Consider the following 21731-nt stretch of genomic DNA (forward strand, 5'->3'; position numbering starts at 1 on the left):
GAGGACCTGAGTCTGAATCCCCGGGCCAGGGTGAGAGAAGCCAGTTTACTCTGTGATTACAATCCCAGTGCCGAGGAAGCCAACACAGGAAGATCCTGGGGCTCAGGGCCAGCCAGCCTGGCAGAACCAGCCAGTTCTGGGTAAAAGTGAGAAACTCAGACTAAAAAACCAACGTGGAGAGTGACTGAGAAAGACCTCGGGAATTGACCTCTGACCTATGCATGCACACGTGTGTGCACACACACATACATGTACCCATGCATAAGAATGAAAAAGTATCTAGATTTGGGGATTCTTGGATAAGGTTTGGGCAGCTGTGAAATCTTGGTGTTCCTTTTTTTAAAAAAATGTTTTTATTGTCATTGTTAGTACTAATAATTCTGAGAGGGCCTCCCCATATAGCCCTGGCTGGTCAGGAGCTCCCTATGTGGATTGGTCTGGCCTTGAACTCTCAGGATCCTGCTGATACTGCCTCTGTGTGTGGGATTACAGTTGTGCGCCACCGTGTTTTTAAGTTTCGAAGTAATCTTGCTTGCTATCGGTAAAAGTTATTCTTTCTCTTGCACGTTACTAGGTAAAATATCATGTTTAAAGTGAGCTGAGGTAGCATAGGCTTCCTTAGTCTATATCAAAAAAGTAGATTAAGCTTTCAGAGCAGGGACACCGAGTCACAGATATGTCCTGAATTCAGGGTGACTTCTAGGGTGATGCCAGATGGAGCAGGCCGGCCAACTGCTTCACGGGAGCTGGGAGATGATGGCTTGCTGTGACCTCAGTGAGGTTTGACCGTGTCTCAAAGCTCCTGTGTTGAAATGCAGTTCCCATTGTGAAGTATTAGGAATGGGGAAGAAACGTTTATTTTCCTTTTTCTTTTTTCTAGATATATTGTTTAGAGTTGTGGCCTTTGGGAGCTGAATCAATGAGCTTAAAAAAAAAAAAACAAAACTCTTGCTTTATAAAGTAGCTTGCCTCAGGTATGTTGTTATAGGAATAAAAACCAGACAAAATATAGATGCTATTAAGTGAATTGTGTTTGCAGATGTTGCCTCAGGAAGATCTGTTTGTTGTAAGAACAACAATGACAAAACTCTTAATTTTCAGAATGGAGAAGGGGAGCGGAGGCAGAGGAGGAAGTGGGGGACAGGAACACAGTTAGAGGTAGAGCACTTGCCTAGCATGTGCAGGGTCCTGGAATCAATCCCCAGTATTGAAAGACAAACAACAAAAACCTTTGTCAGTCTGACGTCTTGGAAAAGATCCAAACCAATATCCAAGGAAAGAGAAAACACATGACAGAAGCCGGCAGAAGAATCCTATGGGAAGCAGTGGAAGAAATGGCCAAAGGGGAAGGCTTTAGTTAGGAGAACTAAAGTATGAAAGCTGGCCCAGCAGCGAGGCGAGCATCCTGGTCCCTGGAGACTGGAGTTGAGTTCTCAGCTGGCCCAGCAGCTCACACCCACCTGGAAACTCTGATGCCCTCTTCTGGCTTCCTCAGGCACTGCACTCGTTAGCACATATCTCTACCTTACACACACACACACACACACACACACACACACACACACACACACACGTAATAAAACACACACTTAAGAACTCCAAAGTCAAAATACCAGTAACCAAAGCTTTTGAGAATCCCTTCCCTGAATCACACAACATCATTTTTATTTTCTGATGCAAGGGAGATGGGAGCCCTAGAATGTCCCCATGAGGGACTACCATTTTCTGTGTTCCAAGGATCCTGGAGTCCGTGGAGCCAATCCTGATGGGACAAATAGGTGTTTTTTTAGCAGTTGCATGTAGCAATTCCTTAGACATGTCACCCAGGGACAAGTCATTTTCTTGGACTTTTGCTTTCTAGTCTAAGGAGGCAGTCTAGCTCCAGGTAGACCTGGAATTGTGTAACTTCGTGTGTGTGTGTATGCATTCTGTGTATGTGTGTGTGCATGTGTGTGTGCATTCTGTGTATGGATGTGTGTGTATGTGTGTGTGCATTCTGTGTATGTGTGTGTGCATGTGTGTATGCATGTGTATTTGTGCATTCTGTGTTTGTATGTGTGTGTATGTGTGTGTGTGCATTCTGTGTATGTGTGTGCATATGTGTGTGTATGCATGTGTGTGCATTCTGTGTATGTATGTGTGTGTGCATGTGTGTGTATATGTATGTATGCATGTATGCATATGTGTGCATTCTGTGTATGTATGCGTGTGTACATGTGTGTGTGCATGTGTGTGTATGCATGTGTGTATGCATTCTGTGTATGTATATGTGCGTATGTGTGTGTATGCATGTATGCATATGTGTGTGTGCATTCTGTGTATGCATGTGTGTGTGCATTCTGTGTATGTATGTGTGCGTATATGTGTGTATGCATGTATGCATATGTGTGTGTGTGCATTCTGTGTATGGATGCGTGTGCAGATGCATGAGCATAACACCTGTGGAAGCTAGAGATAGATGCCAGGCATCTCCCTCAGTCATTTCCACCTTGTTATTTTGGAACATGGGTTCTCACTGAACCTGGGATTCTGTGATTTGGTTAGACTGCCTTGTCAGTGAGCCCCAGGAACCCTCCTACCTCTGCCCTTCAGCACTGGGCTTATACAGGCACTGCAGGTGCTAAGAGTGAGTGGACCTCAGGTCCCAAAGGGGCCGGCTCACTTCTTGTTCAACTGAAAGCTGCCACAAAAAGTTAGCCCACAGATTAGTAGTCGGGGTGTGGTTCGCATTTCCCCAGCAGTGGAGCCAGCTCTCAACTGCTGGGTGCAACCTACCATGTGCATTTGCCAGAGAGCAGGGCAGTGAAACCTTGGCATGCTATGGTTGATTATTTAAGGGTGCCAAAAATTTCGGCGTCCTTTCAGACTAAGGCTGAAAGCATGGAAGGGAGCGTGTGGCTGCCTGAGGTAGTTCCTAGAATAGTGTGCTTGTGTCCTGGTGTTTATTTGCTCAAGAGAATCTGCTGGGGCAATGGAGCAAATGGTCAAACTGTGTTCTCAAGGCAGAGGACAGAAGGTAAGTCGGAAGGATGCTTGGTGGAAGGAGCCCTCCTTCAGGAACCTCTTGTAATGCTTTTAAAAAGCTGATATTTATGGAGAAACTCTGTGTCCAGGGATAAACATCCCACAGTAGATAAGGGGCCAGGAACTCATTTCTTTTTCTTTTCTTTTCTTTTTTTTTTTTTTAAGATTTATTTATTTTATGTATATAAGTACACTGTCGCTGTCCCCAGACACACCAGAAGAGGGCATCCGATTCCATTCCACATGGTTGTGAGCCACCATGTGGTTGCTGGGAATTGAACTCAGGACCTCTGGAAGAGCAGCCAGTGCTCTTAACCACCCGAGCCAGCTCTCCAGTCCCCAGGAACTTATTTCTTACCCACGAGCTGCAGAGTCACTTTGGAAGGCCAGCAGGGTCATGCGGTTGGTTGTTCTAGGGAGCTTGCTTTGCCAAGAGGAATGGCACCGCCACAGATGTGAGCACCAGTGCAGAGTCCCTAGGTTTCTGATGATGTTCTGTTTTATAGAGATGCAAGAAATGGATCCCAGAAGAGTAAGAGGTTAAGGCGTCAGTCTGGGTGTGGTGGTACAGACAGGCAATTCCAGCCCTGGAAAGGTTAAGAAGAAAGACTGTGAGTTCTAATCCAGCATAGGCTACATAGTGAGATTCCCCCAAAAAAAAAAAAAAAACAAACCAAACCAAACCAAACCAAAAAAGCAACCAAACAAACAAAAAAAAACCCGAAAGCCAAAAAAAAAAAAAAAAAAAAAAAACAAAAAAACAACCCAAAACAAATAAAATCAAGGTTAGGATGTGTTGTTTTGCTAAAAGTACATCAATGGACAACTATTAAATCTATTGTTGTCTCTCTCTCCCGCCCCCGTGTGTATGCGTGCATGTGTGCCCGAATGTACAGGTGTGCTTATAAGTGTGTGTGCATATGTGTTGAAGCCAGTGGACAATCAAGGGGATGTTCCCTATCTGCTTTGTTTTGGAGATGGGGGTCTCTCAGTGGGCTGGGGCTTACTGGTTCAAGCTAGGTTCACACTTGGGTGCTAGGAGTCAAACTTGGGTTCCCATTTCCTGTGCAGAAGGCACTTCATCAACTAAGCCAGCTCCTCAGGTTCAAGTCTGGTATATTCTATTACAAATTTTCTTTAAAAAATATTTCACTTCTATGGTTTCCTAGTTATTTTCAGTGGTTAATATAAGATATTTCCCCCGATCATCCTTTAAAAATGATTTGCTTTTTTTGGTCTCTTATTTTCTCCTAGATTCAAGTTGTTGTTTGTTTTTGTTTGTTTTCAAAATAGAACCTTGTCTTTAGTGTTTGAGACAAAAAAAACCCAAATGTGGAAAAAGTACTAGCTGTCAATATGGTTCCCTTGGCGGGTCATTCTTTGTGGAAAAGGAGAGACCGACTGTCATGGTGTGCTGCCAGCTCTCTGGTGGACACATGATAACTACACATATCTGTTAGATACAGTGGGGGCGTTTAAGTTATAGTATGTGTGAGGGTTAGGTCAGGGTCGTCGCCATATCTGCTACCTCTTCAGAGTCTTCTTATTTCTGTGCTGGGAATATGCAAGACCCTCCTACCCACTGTGGAGAAATGCATAGTTTGTACTTCTACCTCAAATCTGAGGTAACCCCCAGCTCAGAGGCTTTTCCTCAGGTGCACACACAGATTTTACTCAAGACCTTGTAGCTTAAACTGGTCAAGTTGGTTTTGAGCTTGTACTCAAAGTGGCACGCCAGTCACGATAGTGCAAGTCCCTCGCCCCCCACCCCTTTTTTTTGGTAAAGAGGATTCTAACTATCAAGCCTGTTGATGTAAGTCACCCATTCACCCTGGGTCAGTGATATTTAACTCTGTCACCAACCATCATCCATCCACCCATTCACCCATCCACCCATCCACCCATCCATCCAGCCATCCATCCAGCCATCCATTCATCCATCCATTCAGCCATCCAGCCGTCCAGCCATCCACCTCACCCATCCATCCATCCATCCAGCCATCCAGCCAGCTATCCATTCATCCATCCATTAATTCATCCAGCCTTCCAATCCATCCACCCACCCATCCATCCACCCATCCACCCATCCACCCATCCATCCAGCCATCCATCCATCCAGCCATCCATCCATCCATTCACTCATCCAGCCATCCTTTCATCCATCCATTCAGCCATCTACCCACCCATCCATCCATCCATCCACCCATCCACCCATCCACCCATCCACCCATCCATCCATCCACCCATCTCACCCATCCACCCATCCACCCATCCACCCATCCACCCATCCATCCATCCATCCATCCAGCCAGCCAGCCAGCCATCCATTCATCCATCCATTCAGCCATCTAGCCGTCCACCCATCCACCCATCCATCCATCCATCCATCCATCCATCCATCCATCCATCCATTCATTCATCCATTCAGCCATCCACCCATCCATCCATCCATCCATCCATCCATCCATCCATTCATTCATCCATTCAGCCATCCAGCCATCCAGCCATTCATAGGCAGGGTCTCATGTTTCTCAAGCTGGTTTTGAACTTCTGGTGTAGCCAAGGCTGACTGAACTCCTCATCTCTTATCTCCTGTGTGCTAGGATCTCAAGCAGGTGCTACCACTGCTGCTTTTGTGTCCTTCTGAGGCTGGAGCCCAGGGCTCTGTGTATGTTAGACAAGCTCTCCCCCAATAGAGCCAAGCTCCTGGCTACATTTTTAGGCATATGACATATTTAAAAACAAACAAACAAACAAAACAATGAACCAACCTACAGAAGGTCAAATAAAAACTGGATAAGTCACTGTATTGGAAAACCACACTGGAGGTCCAAATGAGACTGAAGATGGAGACCGTTGATGCTTTATTTAAAATGTTGGCATTTGTTTGTCATGAGCTTTATCCTGGGGCTCAGGATAGAACCCAGGGCTCGGCACATTCTAGACAAGCATTTCATCCCCCTCATACCTCTAGTCCCATTATGGAGTCTTTGTACATTAATTTGTATCACACGAAGACATTTATCTCGGGGCTTCAGTGTCTTTGCAACTCTCGGCGTGACTGTCCTTATTCCAGCCCTGCTTCACGCCCTTCCTTATGTGCACACAGGCTGAAGGTGCTGCTCTAGAGGGACTTTCAGACCCACGGAGTCACCACTACTGTGCAAAAAGGCAGGGGGAAAGAGTCGATGCTGAGTCAGGGGTTGATGGCCGGTAGCTTGCAGAGAGACTCAAGGGCCAAGGGATAAACCAGGACTTAACAGAAATGGCAAGGCCCTCCACTGTTTTGCTTGTTTGTTTGTATTTTGTCAGAACAATGGAGGAAGTAGTGACTCCCGCCTTAGTAGACTGGGTATTGTGACAGGTTTGGTGCCGACGTTGGTGATTACCCTGCCGTACAGGGTTACAGTAGTTTTCTCATATGCTCTGTCTGCGTGGGACAGAGTCCTTCAGTGGTGACACTGAACTGTGTTTTGCAGATATCCACGACGGCGATGGGAGCTCAAGCAGCGGCCACCAGAGCCTCAAGAGCACAGCCAAGTGGGCGTCCTCCCTGGAGAATCTTCTGGAAGATCCAGAGGGCGTGAAGAGATTCAGGGTTTGCCTTTTCAATGTTCTTTAGAGTTGAGGCAATAGGAAACGTTTTGACGTGTGTCTGATGGCGGGTGGGGGTGTGGGAACCAGGGCAGTGTTTAATAGTGACTGTCCTGGCTACAGATTAAGAACTGCTGTTCATCTGTCATGGCCACCTTGGACTCCCACTAAGGGACATGGAGCCTGTCTCTGGTTTTCCTATAGGTAGTGGGGAGGATTGGACTGATGAGAGAGGAGGTTCTACCCAAATGGGATCTAGAGGATGGGTTTCCGGGATTGGCAAGGATGACCTGGGTCTTTGAGGTAAAGGCTTGTTCTTCCCAGTCTCAGGCCCTCTCTGGATGCATCCCTGGTGAGGGAGGTTGATGGTAACTGACAAAGTGAAGCTGGGGAAGGACTCTCCCAAGGAGGGCAGGAAAGAGCCAACGTCACCAAGAAATGGCTTTTCCTGTTAGCATGACTGCTGCCTCCCATGGCAGGTCACGCATGAATCCCAATGCTGACCCTGCAACTTGGCTTTTCAAGTGATGGGGCAAGGTTCCGCTGGTCCCCATGGAGCTCCTGGGGTGGGAGGTAGGGCTGTGAGCATTGTCTAGATGCCAGCGAGGTTTGAACGCAGCCGTAGAGACGACCACGTGCTGATTCCTCCATTGCGGTCCCAGGAAAGCATACCTCCCACGTAAAATGGCCTCCATCACCGTGATTTGGGCAGGGTTAATATGTTTTCTTTTCTTTTGTTTAAAAAAAAGGGCCTGGCTTCGGAGGAATGCACTTTGTTTAAACAGTGTCTGGAAGGGGCTGATATATCTTCCACTTTAATTTACTTTTTGGTAATTTATTGTCCGCTCAGAAATGCGAGTAGATTCCCGCTTCATTTTTACTGCGCCTCGCGATGTCAAAGCCATTAAGGTGAAATGCGTAAGAAATACTTGCTTCGACATTAAACACGTCCTCTGTTTTTCCGGGTGGAGTTTTTTTCAAGGGCTGATTAATCCAGGCTCCTCCGTCCACTTTTGCCAAGTCATCTTCTAAAGGAAACACATCTTTTTTCTCAGCGTTGGACACTATATGATTCTCTTCCCCCCTTTTTATCTATAGGAATTTCTGAAAAAGGAATTCAGTGAGGAAAACGTCTTGTTTTGGCTAGCGTGTGAAGATTTCAAGAAAACGGAGGACAAGAAGCAGGTACCTCTCTGCCTTCTGCTTCCTTGATGGATTTCTCCTCTCATTACCCCACCTCAGGCACCTGTCGCCGAGATTTGGGAAGTGCCCAGATTATCCTCACTTACACCAGACTCAAGGGGGGATTTAAAATATTCATTTTTTTTTAAAAAGAGCACGTTAGCCATTTCTTACAATTTTTTGGTTGTGAACCTAGCCTTTAACGGCTGAGCCATCTCTCCAGCCCAGGTTAGCCATTTCTGAAGAGAGCTGTTCAACCAGGCCAATACTCAGAACAAGCGTAAACGTTTTTCACCCATAGTTTGTCATTGCGTGGACTGTCTTCTTCGTAAATAAGTCATGAGGGTGTCTCCTCTGCCTGACACTGGTGTTTCAGATGTGAACCACGCGATGAGCAGATGTATGTGCAGCCGTGAAGGCACACGGTTCATCAGACAGGCTGCCAGTCAGCGAGTCTGCGAACCCCGGTGGCTGACAGGCGTTCCATGTGAAGAGTTTGTAACTCCTCTCAGAAGGTGTTTGTCTTTTGTCAGAGGTGGGCTTTACTCTCCATGCAGCCAATGAAGGAGGGATACAGGTGAGCTGGATGGGTTTCTGATGTTAACTCCTTGTCTTTCCAAGGCCATAAGTCCCATGAAAGAGTGTGGATTCTGGCCAAGGCTGTTGGAAGTGAGGGGAAGAGGTTGAGCAGAGGATGTCCTGTCCTGTTTCAAGCACCTGCACTGCTCACTGAGGGCCCCAGGGGCTAGGCTTCCTTGTTCAACACCCGCCTTTAGCTCACTCCAGGAGGGCGCTAGGCCTCATCTTGAGCCTTCTCCCATAATTAGATGTTCGGATTCCTCTTTTATTCCTTCTAGTGCTTGGGATTCAATCCAGGGTGTGGTCCATGCCAGGCAAGCACCTTACCGTCGAGGCTCGTGCCCAGCCCTCATGGCACTGTCTTTTGAGACAGGGTCTCACTAGTTGTCCAGGTTAGACTTGAATTCACTCCTGACTGAATCTGAGTAGCTGGAACTACAGGCCTGTGCCTATGATTCTAAAGTGAAGCCATCTAACTAGTCAACATGGGAACTAATTTTAGTTTATAACCTTTCTGTCTTAGTTACTGTTCTATTGCTGTGAAGAGACACCATGATCAAGGCAACTTATAAAAGAAGAAAAGCATTTAGTGGGAACTTGTTATAGTTTCAGAGGCTTAGTATATGATCATCAACACAGGGAGCCTGATGGCAGGCATAGAGCTTGATCTCACACACACACACACACACACACACACACACACACACACATGCAGAGAGAGAGACAGAGAGAGAGAGAGAGAGACAGAGACAGAGACAGAGACAGAGACAGAGAAAACACCACAAGTAGAGTCCTAGCATGGGCTTTTGAAACCCATAATAAGACCACATCTCCTAATCCTTCCCAAACAGTTCCACCAACTAGGAACCAGGCATTCAAACAAATGAGCTGATGGAGGTAAGGCCACTCTTATTCAAACCACCACGCTTGCCCTCCAAACAGAGCATCTCCCCATGCAGATGTTGCTTATCAGCTGCCAGGTTTGGAGGTTCTGTCTCTAAAAGTTGGAATCTCCACGGCCAACACCATTCAGTGTTTGCAGACAAGAGCCTGGAAAGTACACCTTGCTGCTCTCTTTCTAGGATGGAGCAGCCTAAGGCCTTCCTCTTTGGAGTGGGCAAGAAGTGATTCTGAGATGGATTTCTTTGGCTTGAGTCTCTGAGGCTGGCCCAGCTCTTCTAGGGATGATTGTTGTCTGCCATTTTCTGCCCAGGACACCCTGAATGGGGAAGGGACTTAGTGGGGGAAGAGTGGAAAGTTATACCAGCATTGGAAAGCTAGGATTCAGGGGTAAGGTCCCCTGGGAAGGAGCATGCACCATTCTCTGTCCCCAGCACTAAAGAGGTCTGGAAGAACCCTCACTGCACTCTGGTCTTGAGCATCCAGTGTGACCAGTATCACCACACGAACATCTAGCTCAGAGTCAGGTGGCCGTGCAGACGTCCTTCGTCTGCCTTGTTCGTTGAAGGTCAGGGATGGGGAGGACCCACAAGAGGACAAATCTATCCTTGTGGCTCAGACAGGAAGTAGAGGTCCTGGGTAAAGCTGAGCTTAAACAGTGCTCTGGAGGCACCCAGCCATCTTTCTGCACACCTGCCCTGTGTGTGTCTGTTCTCCTGGAGTGCCCAATCCATGCAGAGTGCCGGGGAGGGATTGTGAAAAGCCCCGGAGGTACCCACCTCATGGACAAACTGGATGAGCTTCTTTGCAGTGCAAAGGCTGTGCTTTGTAAGTGTGATGCGTGCAGACACGGGAAGGGGGAAGCCTGAGAACACTCGGGCAGTGGAGGTCACTGGGGTCTACTGGGAAGTGAGTTGTAGCCTGAAACCTGCAATGGTGGTTGGGAGAAGGGAAGCAGTGACTCTACAAGTAGGAACAGAACTTGGGAAGAGCAAAGAGCAGGGTGGGAGGGTCCTGCTTGCCGCCAGCTGCTGGGATGTGTTTGAAGGTAAGAATAGGTGTGGCCAAATCTGGGGATGTGTGTGCCATGGTAAAGAGGGGACCTCGCACCCTGGCCCTGGAATGTCCCTATAGGACCTTAATGTTCTATGTGGCAGATGTAGTCTTGGGTGGCACTGCCCTGTTACATCCTATGGAGAGCTAGAATCAGCGGCCCTCTCTTCTCCCCCATGCCCAACACCTTTCCCAGGGCATCTGATCTAGAAGGCTTGTGTCTCTAAGTCTGGAACATACCGAGTGTAATGAATGCTGTATTGATTTTCTCCTCTGCCTAAGGGACAAAGATGCTATCTCAAACTCTCCTTTGGGATGTCACCAGCTAGACCTCCATCTTATGCGTTTTTCTCAGTGCTCTTCCAAGCTCCGACAGACCAGTTCACCAAGTTTTGAACACTCAATGGCTTTTATAGCCCAAAGTTGTAACCTCTGGCTTTGCCGTCCACACCCAAGGTCATGAAATAATGACTGAATTATTATGAATAATTGCCTAGGCCAAAAGCTAGGGCTTGTCCCTCAACTCGCTTGTAACTCAGGAATCCTGTTTGCTCTATTCTAAGTCTTGTCATGTGGGGCTTACCTCTCCTCAGGTTCGTGCAACCGTCGCCATCACTTTTTAGGGGGAGTCTCCTGTGCCTCTGCCTCCCTCTCAGAAATCCTTTCTCCACACTAGAACTTCATTGTCCCTGTATCCTGCCTAAGCTCCTAGGCCAACAGCCTTTTGTTGACAGGTGAAGCTTCCACACATTATACAAAGATTCCCTCTACACAAAGTTCCAAAAGTCTCCTTTTCTGTGGTCCTTCTCAGAACTGCACGGTCAGGTATGTCATGGGAACACTTCACTCCTGGAACCACTTTCTGTGTGAGTTAGGGTTACTGTAGCTTTAATGACACAAAACAACGTGGACAGGAAAGGCTTAATTTGGCTTACACTTCTATGTCACAATCTACTCTTGAGGGAAGTCAGGACAGGAACTCAAACAGCAGGAACCTGGAAGCAGGAGCTGACGCAGAGGCTGTGAAGGAGTGCCACTTACTGGGTTGTTCACTGTGGCCTTCTTAGCCCCCGTTTTTATAGTACCTAGGACCTCCAGCCCAGGAGGTGCAGCACCCATACTGCCTGGGCTGGTCCCTCCCCCATCAATCACTAATTAAGAAAACTAAGGCTGTCTACGGCCTGATTTTACAGACGCATTTTATCAATGGAGGATTCCTTCCTCTCAGATTGATTCTAGCTTCTGTCAGGTTGACATAAAGCTTGCCAGCACAATGCTGCCAGAGAGGGCGGAGCCATTGGTGATACGGGCATGTCTGGGTCTGGGTCTGGGTCACAGCACCGAGCTTTCACACTGCTACCATGCACGGATGCAGGGGTGTGATTTGAGGGGTCAGCGGCAGCCGATGTTGGGCTACTTCATGTTGGTTACACAAACATGCAGAGCCAACCTCTGGGCCCATAGGCTCAACTGGGGCCAGCCACTGGGGAGGCGGAACTAGGCAATCAGCTCTGAGTTACCAGTTTCCAGAAGTGGAGGAGGAGGAGGCAGGCCCTGCAGAAGGCACCTAACCGAATTTCACAATCAAACTTACCACATCTGTCCCTGAGGGAGCGTGGGAGGCTGTATCTCTATCTGCAGTCAATTGAGGCAGCTGGGAGCCTGATGCAAATCGGCTTTCAAACCTCTGCTGGTTTAAGGACAACTGGTCGATTTGTTTTCTTTTTCTGGTGTGTGTGTGTGCCTGCATTGTGCATGTGTGCATGAGGCTTTTTTGTATGCGTGTGAGTACATGTGTGAAGGTGCCATGTACATGTCTGAACACGCATGTGGAGGCCTGAGGCTGATGTGAAGGTATCATCCCCCATCGCTCTTCCACTTTAGTCACTCAGACAGGGTCTCTCAGTCAAGCCCAGACCTTATCCATATGGCTCGTCTCACTAGCCGGCTGGCACTGTCTCCTCTTTCCCAGGCTGAAATTGCAGGTGATGCCACCATACAGAAGTTCCGGTGCTCACCGTGGCAGTGGCTTCACACCTCCACTGTGGAGGTGAGCTTCTCCTCAGTGAATAGCTCACACTCACTGACTCTGAGCATCTTGTATAACATTCTTCTTCATCTTTTGTAGTTTATCTTTCTGTCTCCTATGTCCATGAGTCCAGGCGTTCTTGTCTTTCTTCCTCTCCCTCGCATCCACACATGTAGATCCGGGCCAGGCACACAGTTTGCGTCTTCCCCTCTATGGGATGATGATGCTGTGCCCTCCACTTAGCTGGGCTCACGCCTTCTGAGACCCTGGACATGACAGTGGGCCTGAAAGACAGGAATACATGATTCTAGCCTGCTGAGACTTTGATTCTTAGGAGCCCCACAGGGTAGAGCAGCCCTGAGCCTTGATCGTCTCCCACTGCGGTCCTGCGACTCTGCAGACTACTGGGCAAAGCAGGGCCATGGCTTAGGAAGGCCTAACATTGCATGTATCGAGGAAGTGCTGGGGGAGGGGGGATGCTGGGGGGCTTTGGGAAACACGGAAAATGTCACCTCCTGTCCTCAGATTCTCTTGTTTCTCCTACCTTCCTTTTGTCAGTACTCAGCACATTCCGCCTCTCTGTGGTTTAAAACCTTTCTCTCATGTGCCTTTCCCCCATGAGTTATCATGTGAGGCATTTGTAGCTTTTAGGGTAATTCGACATTTATGCCTTATAAAACCACAGAGACAGGCTGGAGAGCTGGCTCAGCAGTTCAAAGCCCACTGTGCTCTTCCAGAGGACCGAAATTTGGTTTTTATGACCCATGCTGGGTGGCTCACTCTAGTTACAGGGGATATGATACCTCTGGCCTCTATGGGCACCCAAATTTATCTGCACATCCTCCCATAATAATATAATATATAATAATAAAATAAATAATAATAAAAATAAAAATAAATCTTAAAAAAGAACAGAGAATGCTCCAATGAGGTATTTATTCTTTGGCTAACCCTAAGTTCGTTCGTCCTTCCTTCCTTCCTTCCTTCCTTCCTTCCTTCCTTCCTTCCTTCCTTCCTTCATTCATTCATATATTCGTTCATCCAATTTCCCAATCCCCAGTCACCTCATGTACACTGAGTTGAGCCTGTTTACTATGTGGCAAGCACTGAAAAGGACTTGGCCTCTTGTACAGATTTGAGCAGACCACATCAAGAATGGGTTAGGAAGGTGGTGTAGAGACTGCTTTCCAGTGTTCACAGCTCTGAAAGAGCTTTGGGCCAGCATTTAAATATGATAGTACCTTGTATTTTAATAGTATTTTAAAGCTTAGAGTTATGAGAGTCTGTAGTATTGATTTGGGGGTGGGGAGGTATATTTTACTTAACACTACAACCTGATCTCCTACTGGGTCTATTTGGGGGTGATTTCTTTTAAAAAAAAAAGTGCTTTTAGAAGGGTTTAAAATGTTCCTTCAAAGCCGTTTGTGCTCTGACTGAGTGGATTGCACAGGAAAGGCACGTTGCCTTCACCCCCGGCTCCCTTCAGAACTCAGGTGCCGTCTAGTGTGGGTACTGTCTTTCTGACTGTGCCTGTGGTATGAAATTTTAATCCATTTTCACCATGGGAGTGGCAGGGCCACACTGAGCCTTAGGGACCTGCTGTGATCCTGGCCACTGTACTCACTGTCCCATGCCTCTGCAGCTCCATTCCTGAGCTGCAGGATGGAATTTTGGCTTTAATAAAGTGTTTTAATAAAGCATCAGCTGCCCCTCTCGCCCTCCCTTCTCTGTACCTTCTACTGGAGACAGGATCTTGTGGTGGTGGTGGTGTGCATGACACACGTGTGAGACCTGCAGAGAAGGCCAGGTGTCTGGGTTTATCTCTCTCCACCTCATTCCCTTGGAACAGGAACCTGGAGCTCCCTGTTCTCCAGCTGGGCAGGCTAGACAGCAGGTCCGAGCCACCTTCCTAAGACAAACTCTTGCTTTATTGCCCATGCTAACCTTGAACTCTTGGCTTCAAGTGATCCTCCTTCCTGCAGATGCCTGCAGCCATGACTAGCTCTCTCTGTGTCTCTGTGTCTCTGTCTCTCTCTCTCTGTGAGTGTGCGTGTGCATGTGTCTGCATGTGTGTGCACGTGTGTGTGTGTACGTGTGTGTACATGTGCATGTTCGTGTGTGTGTGCATGTTTCCTGAGATGCCCCTCTCCCGTGAGTTGAGCTCTGTCATCTTTCTTTCCTTCCTTTTCATTTCCTTGGCTTTTGGTCCCTACTTTTATTTATTTATTTTAAAGATTCCATCTTTATCTTTAGATGCTCTTTTGGACTTTCCTTGGTTTTGTGTTTTTTCTACAGACAAGGGCCTTTCAGTCCCTTCCTAGTGGACTGATGTGTTTATAAACTGGACATATTTCCATCCGGCTGTCTGGGAAGTCTGCTGGTTGTCTGTATTTAGAGCTCATCTTGACCACCTTATTCATCTTGGTATCCACTCCCCTCCCCAACCCCAGGCCCTTGCTCTCATTGCTCTGGAGCCTCCTCCATCAATCATTAATCAACCAATCAATCAATCAATCAATCAATTTATTTATTTATTTTAGAGCTGAGGGTTCAGACACTCACATTCTATTACTGAGCTAAACCTCAAATCCGGTCTTTAACATTATTTTATCAGATTTACTCGTTTGTTTTATGTGCACGTGGGCCACGTGTATGCACGGTAGCTGTGGAGGTCAGAGAGGGCATCAGATCTCCCCAGGAAATGGATTTACAGATAATTACGAGCCACCTTGTGGGTGATGGGAATTGAACCTGTAAGAGTAACAAGTGCTCCTAATTGCTGAATCATCTTTCTAGCGGGAGGAGGAGAGGCTTTAAAAGGGATTTATTTATTTGTATTTTGTGTGTATGAGTGTGTGTCTGCATGTATGTTTGCGTACCATGTGCATGCCTGGTACTCATGGAAGCCAAGAGAAGATGTAAAATCCCTGGAAAGGACATTAAAATATATTATGAGCTTCCGTGTAGGATTACAATGTATTTTTATTTACATATATGGGTTTGTGTCTATGTGACTAATGCTTTGTGTGTGTGGTCACGGAGGGCAGAAGAGGGCATTGGGTTCCTGGAGGTTGAGTAACAAGTGCTTGTGAGCCACCCAATGTGGGTGCTGGGATCCAGAGTCCAGTCCTTCAAAGGAGCAGGAACACTTTTTTTTTTTTTTTTTTTTTTTTTTTTTGGTGGTGGTGGTGGTGGTGGTGGTGGTGGTGATATGGGGCAGTGATGAAGTCTTGCTGGCTGTCTAGGACTCGCTTTGTTGACCGGGTTGGCCTTGAACTCACAAAGATCTGCCTGCCTCTACCTCCTAAGTGTTGGAATTAAAGGCATGTGCCCCCACACCTGGCTATCAGGAGACTCTTAACTGCAGAGCTATTTTACAAAAAAAGGTATTATCTGTGTGTGTTGGTGTGTGAATGCTGATGCAGACATGTACGTGCACTGCAACACACATGTGGAAATCAGAGGACAAGTTTTGGGTGAAACTCACACACTGCACTTGCACTACCACTTGGGAAAGGTTAGGGTAACTCAGCTGCCCAGAGCTGGGGCGGGTGCTGAGAACACAGCTTCCCCCTCCTGCCGACTTCCTCCAGTGGAGGTTCCCAGACTCCCCTCTTCCTGGACATGCTTCTTCCGCCCTTCTCTAGGCTCACTTGGGTGACCAGGCTTGTCCCTCCTGCTCTGGTCCCCTCTGTTCCTCCTCCTATCGCTCCCCTCCTCCTGGCCTAGTTCTCAGAAAGTATCTTGTAGCATTTAAAACTTCTCAAGTCACATTTATTTCAGTGCAGTGTGGAGGTCAGAGAACAACTTGTGGAAGTCAGTTCTCTCCATTCGCCACGTGGGTCCTGGGCAGTGGGTGGGGTCAAACCCAGGCCACCAGCCTTTACCTGCTGAGCTATCTTACCTGTGCCCTTCTGTTATTTGATGTCTCTGCTCTGTTCTCTTTGTGCAACAGATATGAATGCAGTTCGTACACAAGTGTGTCCCGGTCTCTCTTGGGCTAACCCTGGTGGAGGTACAGGATAGAGAGGAGCCGGCTGATGGGAGATGTGTTCTAGAGACAGGCATGCAGCAGATAGGGTGTGGCCATGTGGGGAGATGTCACATGGACTTAAAGCTCCACCTTCCTAGAGAAGAGACTAGGTCACGGGCCAGGAGGTGACCTTCCCTTCTCTTGGTGTCTCTGGGACTCCCGACTTGTGTTGCCAACAGTCAGTTGACTCATGGGCCAGTAGCTTGGGAGAGTGTTGAGCTCCATGGTAGAGAGTAGTTACAGGGCAGGACTCAGTTTACGGAGTGGCTAGGAGGGCACAGGGCCTGCCAAAGGAGAAAGACAGAATCTGAGACTCCTACGAGAACAAGGCTCTTCTGGCGAGGGAGCAGGGTGAAGGAAGGAGGCAGGCACGGTACCCAGGACTAGAGCCAGAGAACCTTGGAGGGGCTTAGCCACCAGAAGCAGCCAGAAGCCCCCAGGCAACGTGGCCTAGACTGCAGGACTCAGCTAGGAAGGTGGAGAACAGAGCGGATGGGAGGAGCTACCATCTACTTTTGAGATGTGAGGAGGCCCTTTGCCACGAGGAAGTGAAGTGAAAGCTTTTATGTGGCAGAACATCAGCTTGTGCCCTAAGTGGGGGAGAAGAGCCCACACCGCACCTTCCTGAGTGCTGGACAACTGATGACGTTGCTGTTCTGAGCAGACGGGTGTCTGGGGCAAGCCTGGTCACCAAGCGAGCCTGGAGGAAGTGAATTCCCCTCTCTTAAACCTGCGTTGGTTGTGAGCAGGGTTTCAGGCTGGCTTCCTACCCAGTGTTGGTGCAAACCAGGCGTTACAGCACCTGCAGGAAAGGACCTGACCTGAGCCTGGAAGCAGCAGAGACCGGATATATCTATCTGTCTGTCTCAGGGAAGGAAGGGCTGTGGTGAAGGCGGTGGCTAGATGCATATGCTGGCACTTTCACACACCCAGAACTGACTCCGCCGAGGGAACCAGTCTGTTCTTATTCTTATGGTGGCTAGAACAGGGTTAACAACACTCTGGAAAAACCTACCAGAATAGCTCAAGAGAACAGTTCTTCTTTTCTGGTCAGTGTTCTGAGCCTGGACGCCAGGCCTTCCCGTGACCGTCTCAGGGTTTCCCTTTTTGATCACACTTCCTATCCCAGCACAGATAAACTCAGCTGCCACTCATCCTCCTGCACCCACTGTCAGCACAGGGGTGCACCGTGTTCTCAGCCGCTGGGGAAGGACAGCTAACGAGAGGGGGTTGGTTGAGAGCGGGGGTCTGGACACCGGCAGCCCTGGCACCTGCTTCCTCTCCCTCCCCTGGGCCACCTGCCCCCACACATGGCGTCTCAAGCCGCTTACTTATGCCTCTCGTTTTCAGAACCACCCCAGAGAGCCTGAATGCAAGTGGGCCCTATGTGTGCATGCGTGCGTAGCAGGGCACTCGTGTGCGTGTGGAAGTCTTGGGAGGGGAGCCCCGCAGACTGTTGCATGCGGTTCGCTCGTCTGGCCAACTGAAATTCTACTTTCGTGAAGTAACTTTAAAACAGGAAGTGGGTTTCCAAAAATGTTCCCTTATGACAGAATGGGGGTGGTGGGAGAGGCTCATGGCTCTGTGGAGCTGGTGGGTCTTTGAGAGACAGAAAGTTCCAAACTGCTCTTCCAGGCAGGCCTCATGATGGTCCCCAGACCTTTCCTAGGAATAGTCGTATTTATCCTGAGAGGCTCCCATGTCTTTGAGTCTGACATTAACTAATTGCTCCTGTAGTCAGAAAGAACAGACACACAAGGCTCTGAGTGCTGACCCCCTCTGGGCACCGTTCCTGTATCAGCAGAGATAGAGTCGGGCCTCAGCTTCATGGGGTCTTTTGACTTCTGGTCTCCAGCGAGAAACAAGATCGTTTTCTTCTTTTTCAAGCACTGCTAATTGAAAACCTCCAGGGATTTTCATAAGACCAGAAGTTATCAGAGCTGGGTGTTCCCTCAGTCGAGCTCTGCAAGTACCCTCAGAGGCTGAGAGCCTCTCTGGGAGAAAAAGTGTTTCCTTAGGGCCTCCTGACCTCCCCCATCTCCTCCACAAACCTCAGCTGCGTGCTGCACGTGAAAGGCACCTCTCCGTTTCCTCGCTCTGTGGGGTGGGAGGGGGCCTGAGACCTGAGGGCCACACAGGAGCTGTCTCTGCTGCCACAGAGCTCATCCTCTTCAAGAAAAGGGAGGAAGCTCAAGGGAAGTTCTGGTGGAGAATGCTGAGTCTGCAGCCCTGCCCACCACCACTTTGAAGACAGTGCTTTACATAAAGCTGGCTTCTGCCATCAGGGAAGGTCAGAGCCCTGTCACGGTTCTTAATTGCTCTAGCCATCAGGGCATGTCACAGCCCTGCCACAGCCCTCAGTGTAATGAGATTGCAGCCCTTGTCTCCAAGATTTCCAGTGAGGCTGCACTGGGGACTTCGGGCATACAGTGAGTGTTCTCTGCATTACTCACTGTGTGATCGCTTGATGGAAAACTCCTTCCTCTGGAAGACTGATAAGCCATCTATCCATGAGCTCAGGGTGCCTCGTGGGACCAGAGTAGGACTGAAGCGTGAGGTCAGACGGTCCTGGTGTCACCTGTCCTGGCCCTGGTCCTCATCAGGAAACCAGCATTAACAGGGGGAAAGACCAAGAGGTTAAGGGAAGGGAAACGGGTTTCACATGTCCACAGCACAGTGGGCACTGGTGGCGGGTGATGCACGCACATATGGGTGGTTTCATGGGACTTTATCTGTCCTGGGGAAACACACGCCATAAAAAAAAGACTTTGTTTGGAGTGCCTCCCTGGCACCGAGTGTCTTCACGGTCCTGTGCAGGCACCGGAGCCCAAATCCTCTCAACATTCCAAAGGGAAACCTGGAGAGATGGCTCAGCCGTTAGAGCACTGACTGCTCTTCCAGAGGTCCTGAGTTCAATTCTCAGCAACCACATGGTGGCTCACAACCATCTGTAATGGGATCTGATGCCCTCTTCAGGTGTGTCTGAAGACAGCGACAGGGTACTCACATTAAAGAATAAATAAATAAATAAATAAATAAATAAATAAATAAATAAATAAATCTTTAAAAAAAAAAAAAGAAGCAAGGAAAGTATTCCAAAGTTGAGCCATAGTATAGCTCAGAAGAAAGGCTCTGTCAAGAGGGACAACAGAGGCTGGGTATGGTGGCACACGTCTTTAAACCCAGGAAGCAGAAATGTGAATCTCTGTGATTTTGATGCCAGCCTAGTCTACAGAGTGAGTTCCAGGACAGCCAGAGCTACAGAGTGAGACCCTATCTTAAAAGCATACAACGACTGACAGCAGGCCACATGAGTGAGGGTATACTCAGGGGCCCCAGCTTATCGCCAGGGACGACTTTGATAGGTCTTGAGGAAGGAGGAGCTGTTTACTGAGGGCCCTAACTGACCCGTCTGAAATAGAAACTTTACTGTGCATGTGTCCCTCCCCACAATGCGTCTGATTTGAATCATCTGCATGCCTAGTGGTTCATAGGCGTAAGATTGAAAATAGAGAGATCCTCTCTAAAAAATTCACTTAGAGGACACTGTTTGTCATATTGCTCAACCACCTCAAACTAGTTCAGACAGACCGGCCCCCTACCAGTGTACCTAGTTATGACTGGAGTGTGACTGAATGGAAACATGAATAATGCTTGGTGGTTATTAAGGGAAGAAGACATTTATTCCATTGTTTGCAGTGAGCTGTTTTTGTCGCTCAACGCAGGCAGGGGTCCGAGGTCCCTAGGTGCATTGTTAGGAGAGGACGCATGTGCACATAGTATATATGTAAGTGAAAGCCCTAGATTGCCAGTGCATTGTGGGAAGAGGGCCATGCGCACATCCCAAGCTTAGTGAAGCCCCAGCATGCTCAGCTGCTCCGTGCTTGCCCACCTCATCCTCACCCCCACTTATTCCTCCCACAATCTCGAGCAACCACTAATCTTTCTGTTCCCAGGCACCTGCATGTTCTTGTGAACAGGATGATGCCTTATGCAACCTCTTGTGTCTGATTTCCTTCGTGTAGCTTAACACTTCCGAGGTTCATTTAGGTTTGAGCTTTGACCCATGAGTTTCTTCCTACCTCAGGACCGGGTAACGTTTCCATGAGCTCTGAATTGGGAGGGGTCGCAGGGTGACCGGGAGTCATGCTGGATTGCTACTTTCATTGTTTCTGAATGGTCAGGGTAGCAATTTTGTTTCAGAAGACTTGGCTTCAGAAGCCTTATTAGGTGTGGGGTAGGCCAGGCTGCCTTGGGCCTTCTCTGGGAGCTTGGCTCTGGAGGCTGCAATAGCTCCCAGCTGCAGCTCTTCCAGGGCCGGCTGGAGGGTGGAGCTGGCTTTAGGCCAGGAAAGGCTGTGCTGGTGGATAACAGGCCAGCTCCTCTGTCTCTTCCAGATGCAGGAAAAGGCCAAGAAGATCTACATGACCTTCCTGTCCAATAAGGCCTCTTCACAAGTCAACGTGGAGGGGCAGTCTCGGCTCACTGAAAAGATTCTGGAAGAACCACACCCTCTGATGTTCCAAAAGCTCCAGGACCAGGTAATGTGACCTCCTTACCCGTGCCTTGATCTGAAAAGCTATGTTCACTCCAGGCCTGGGGGAATTCTTCAGGGAAATGCCACATTCCCCAGGAAATACCTCATCCAGCTGTGCAGGCCAAGGTTACTGAGGAGCTCTGATTGGCAAAGGTCGGGAACCCTGGCTTCTGAATTCGGACTATGTTGACTTATTCTATGCACCATTTAAACTATTGGGGTTCGCAGCCGTTTCCACCCAGATGGGATGGGAGACTGGGTCTGTCTGGGGGATGCAGGTTAAAGCAACATGGAAATCACTGAAGGGAGGGGTGGCTAGGGAACCCTGCAAACAGTGGCAGGGAATCCAAGACTGGTTTTGTACAAATCACCAAACTACTCCCTGACTGCCAGTGGCCCAAAGTTGTAAGTAAATTTATAACGTGGCCCCTTAGCCATAGCGACAAAGTGAAAATTTTGCAGTGTATTCCACTTAGAATCAGAAGAGGTGAGTTTAAAAGTGGACATGTTAAAGAGGTAAACCTTAAGTTTTCTGGCCGAATTTCTTATGAGGAATATTCAATAAATGTCACTAGACAAAAGGGACATGACCTGATATTCAGACCCGAATTTATAAATGTGTGCGCACATCTGTTAAATGTGAGATGGGCTCTGGGTCAAGCTTGCACCTCTGCTGGGAAGGCAGACTGAGGCTAAGAGACCCAGGTTGAAGTGACGTGGAACAGCTGTTGAAGGTGGAGAGAAAAGGTTCTGGAAATAGCCACGAGGATTCCAGGTAGCAGGAAAGCTGGGACCGTTTC

The 21731-nt window shown here is 48.4% G+C and overlaps 1 protein-coding gene across 2 annotated transcripts in view; it reads left to right on the forward strand.

Annotated features, from left to right (window-relative positions):
* Positions 1-21731, forward strand: part of Rgs10 (regulator of G protein signaling 10) — a 41782-nt gene that overhangs the window by 8557 nt on the left and 11494 nt on the right. For both annotated transcript variants that reach the window (XM_032892496.1, XM_032892497.1), the window contains exons 2-4: positions 6504-6622; positions 7717-7803; positions 20792-20935. In XM_032892496.1, coding sequence (XP_032748387.1) covers positions 6504-6622; positions 7717-7803; positions 20792-20935 — 350 coding nt within the window. The remainder of the gene's footprint in view (positions 1-6503; positions 6623-7716; positions 7804-20791; positions 20936-21731) is intronic.

This window comes from Rattus rattus, chromosome 2 (assembly GCF_011064425.1).
Source record: "Rattus rattus isolate New Zealand chromosome 2, Rrattus_CSIRO_v1, whole genome shotgun sequence".
In the NCBI taxonomy this organism is placed as follows: Eukaryota; Metazoa; Chordata; class Mammalia; order Rodentia; family Muridae; genus Rattus; species Rattus rattus.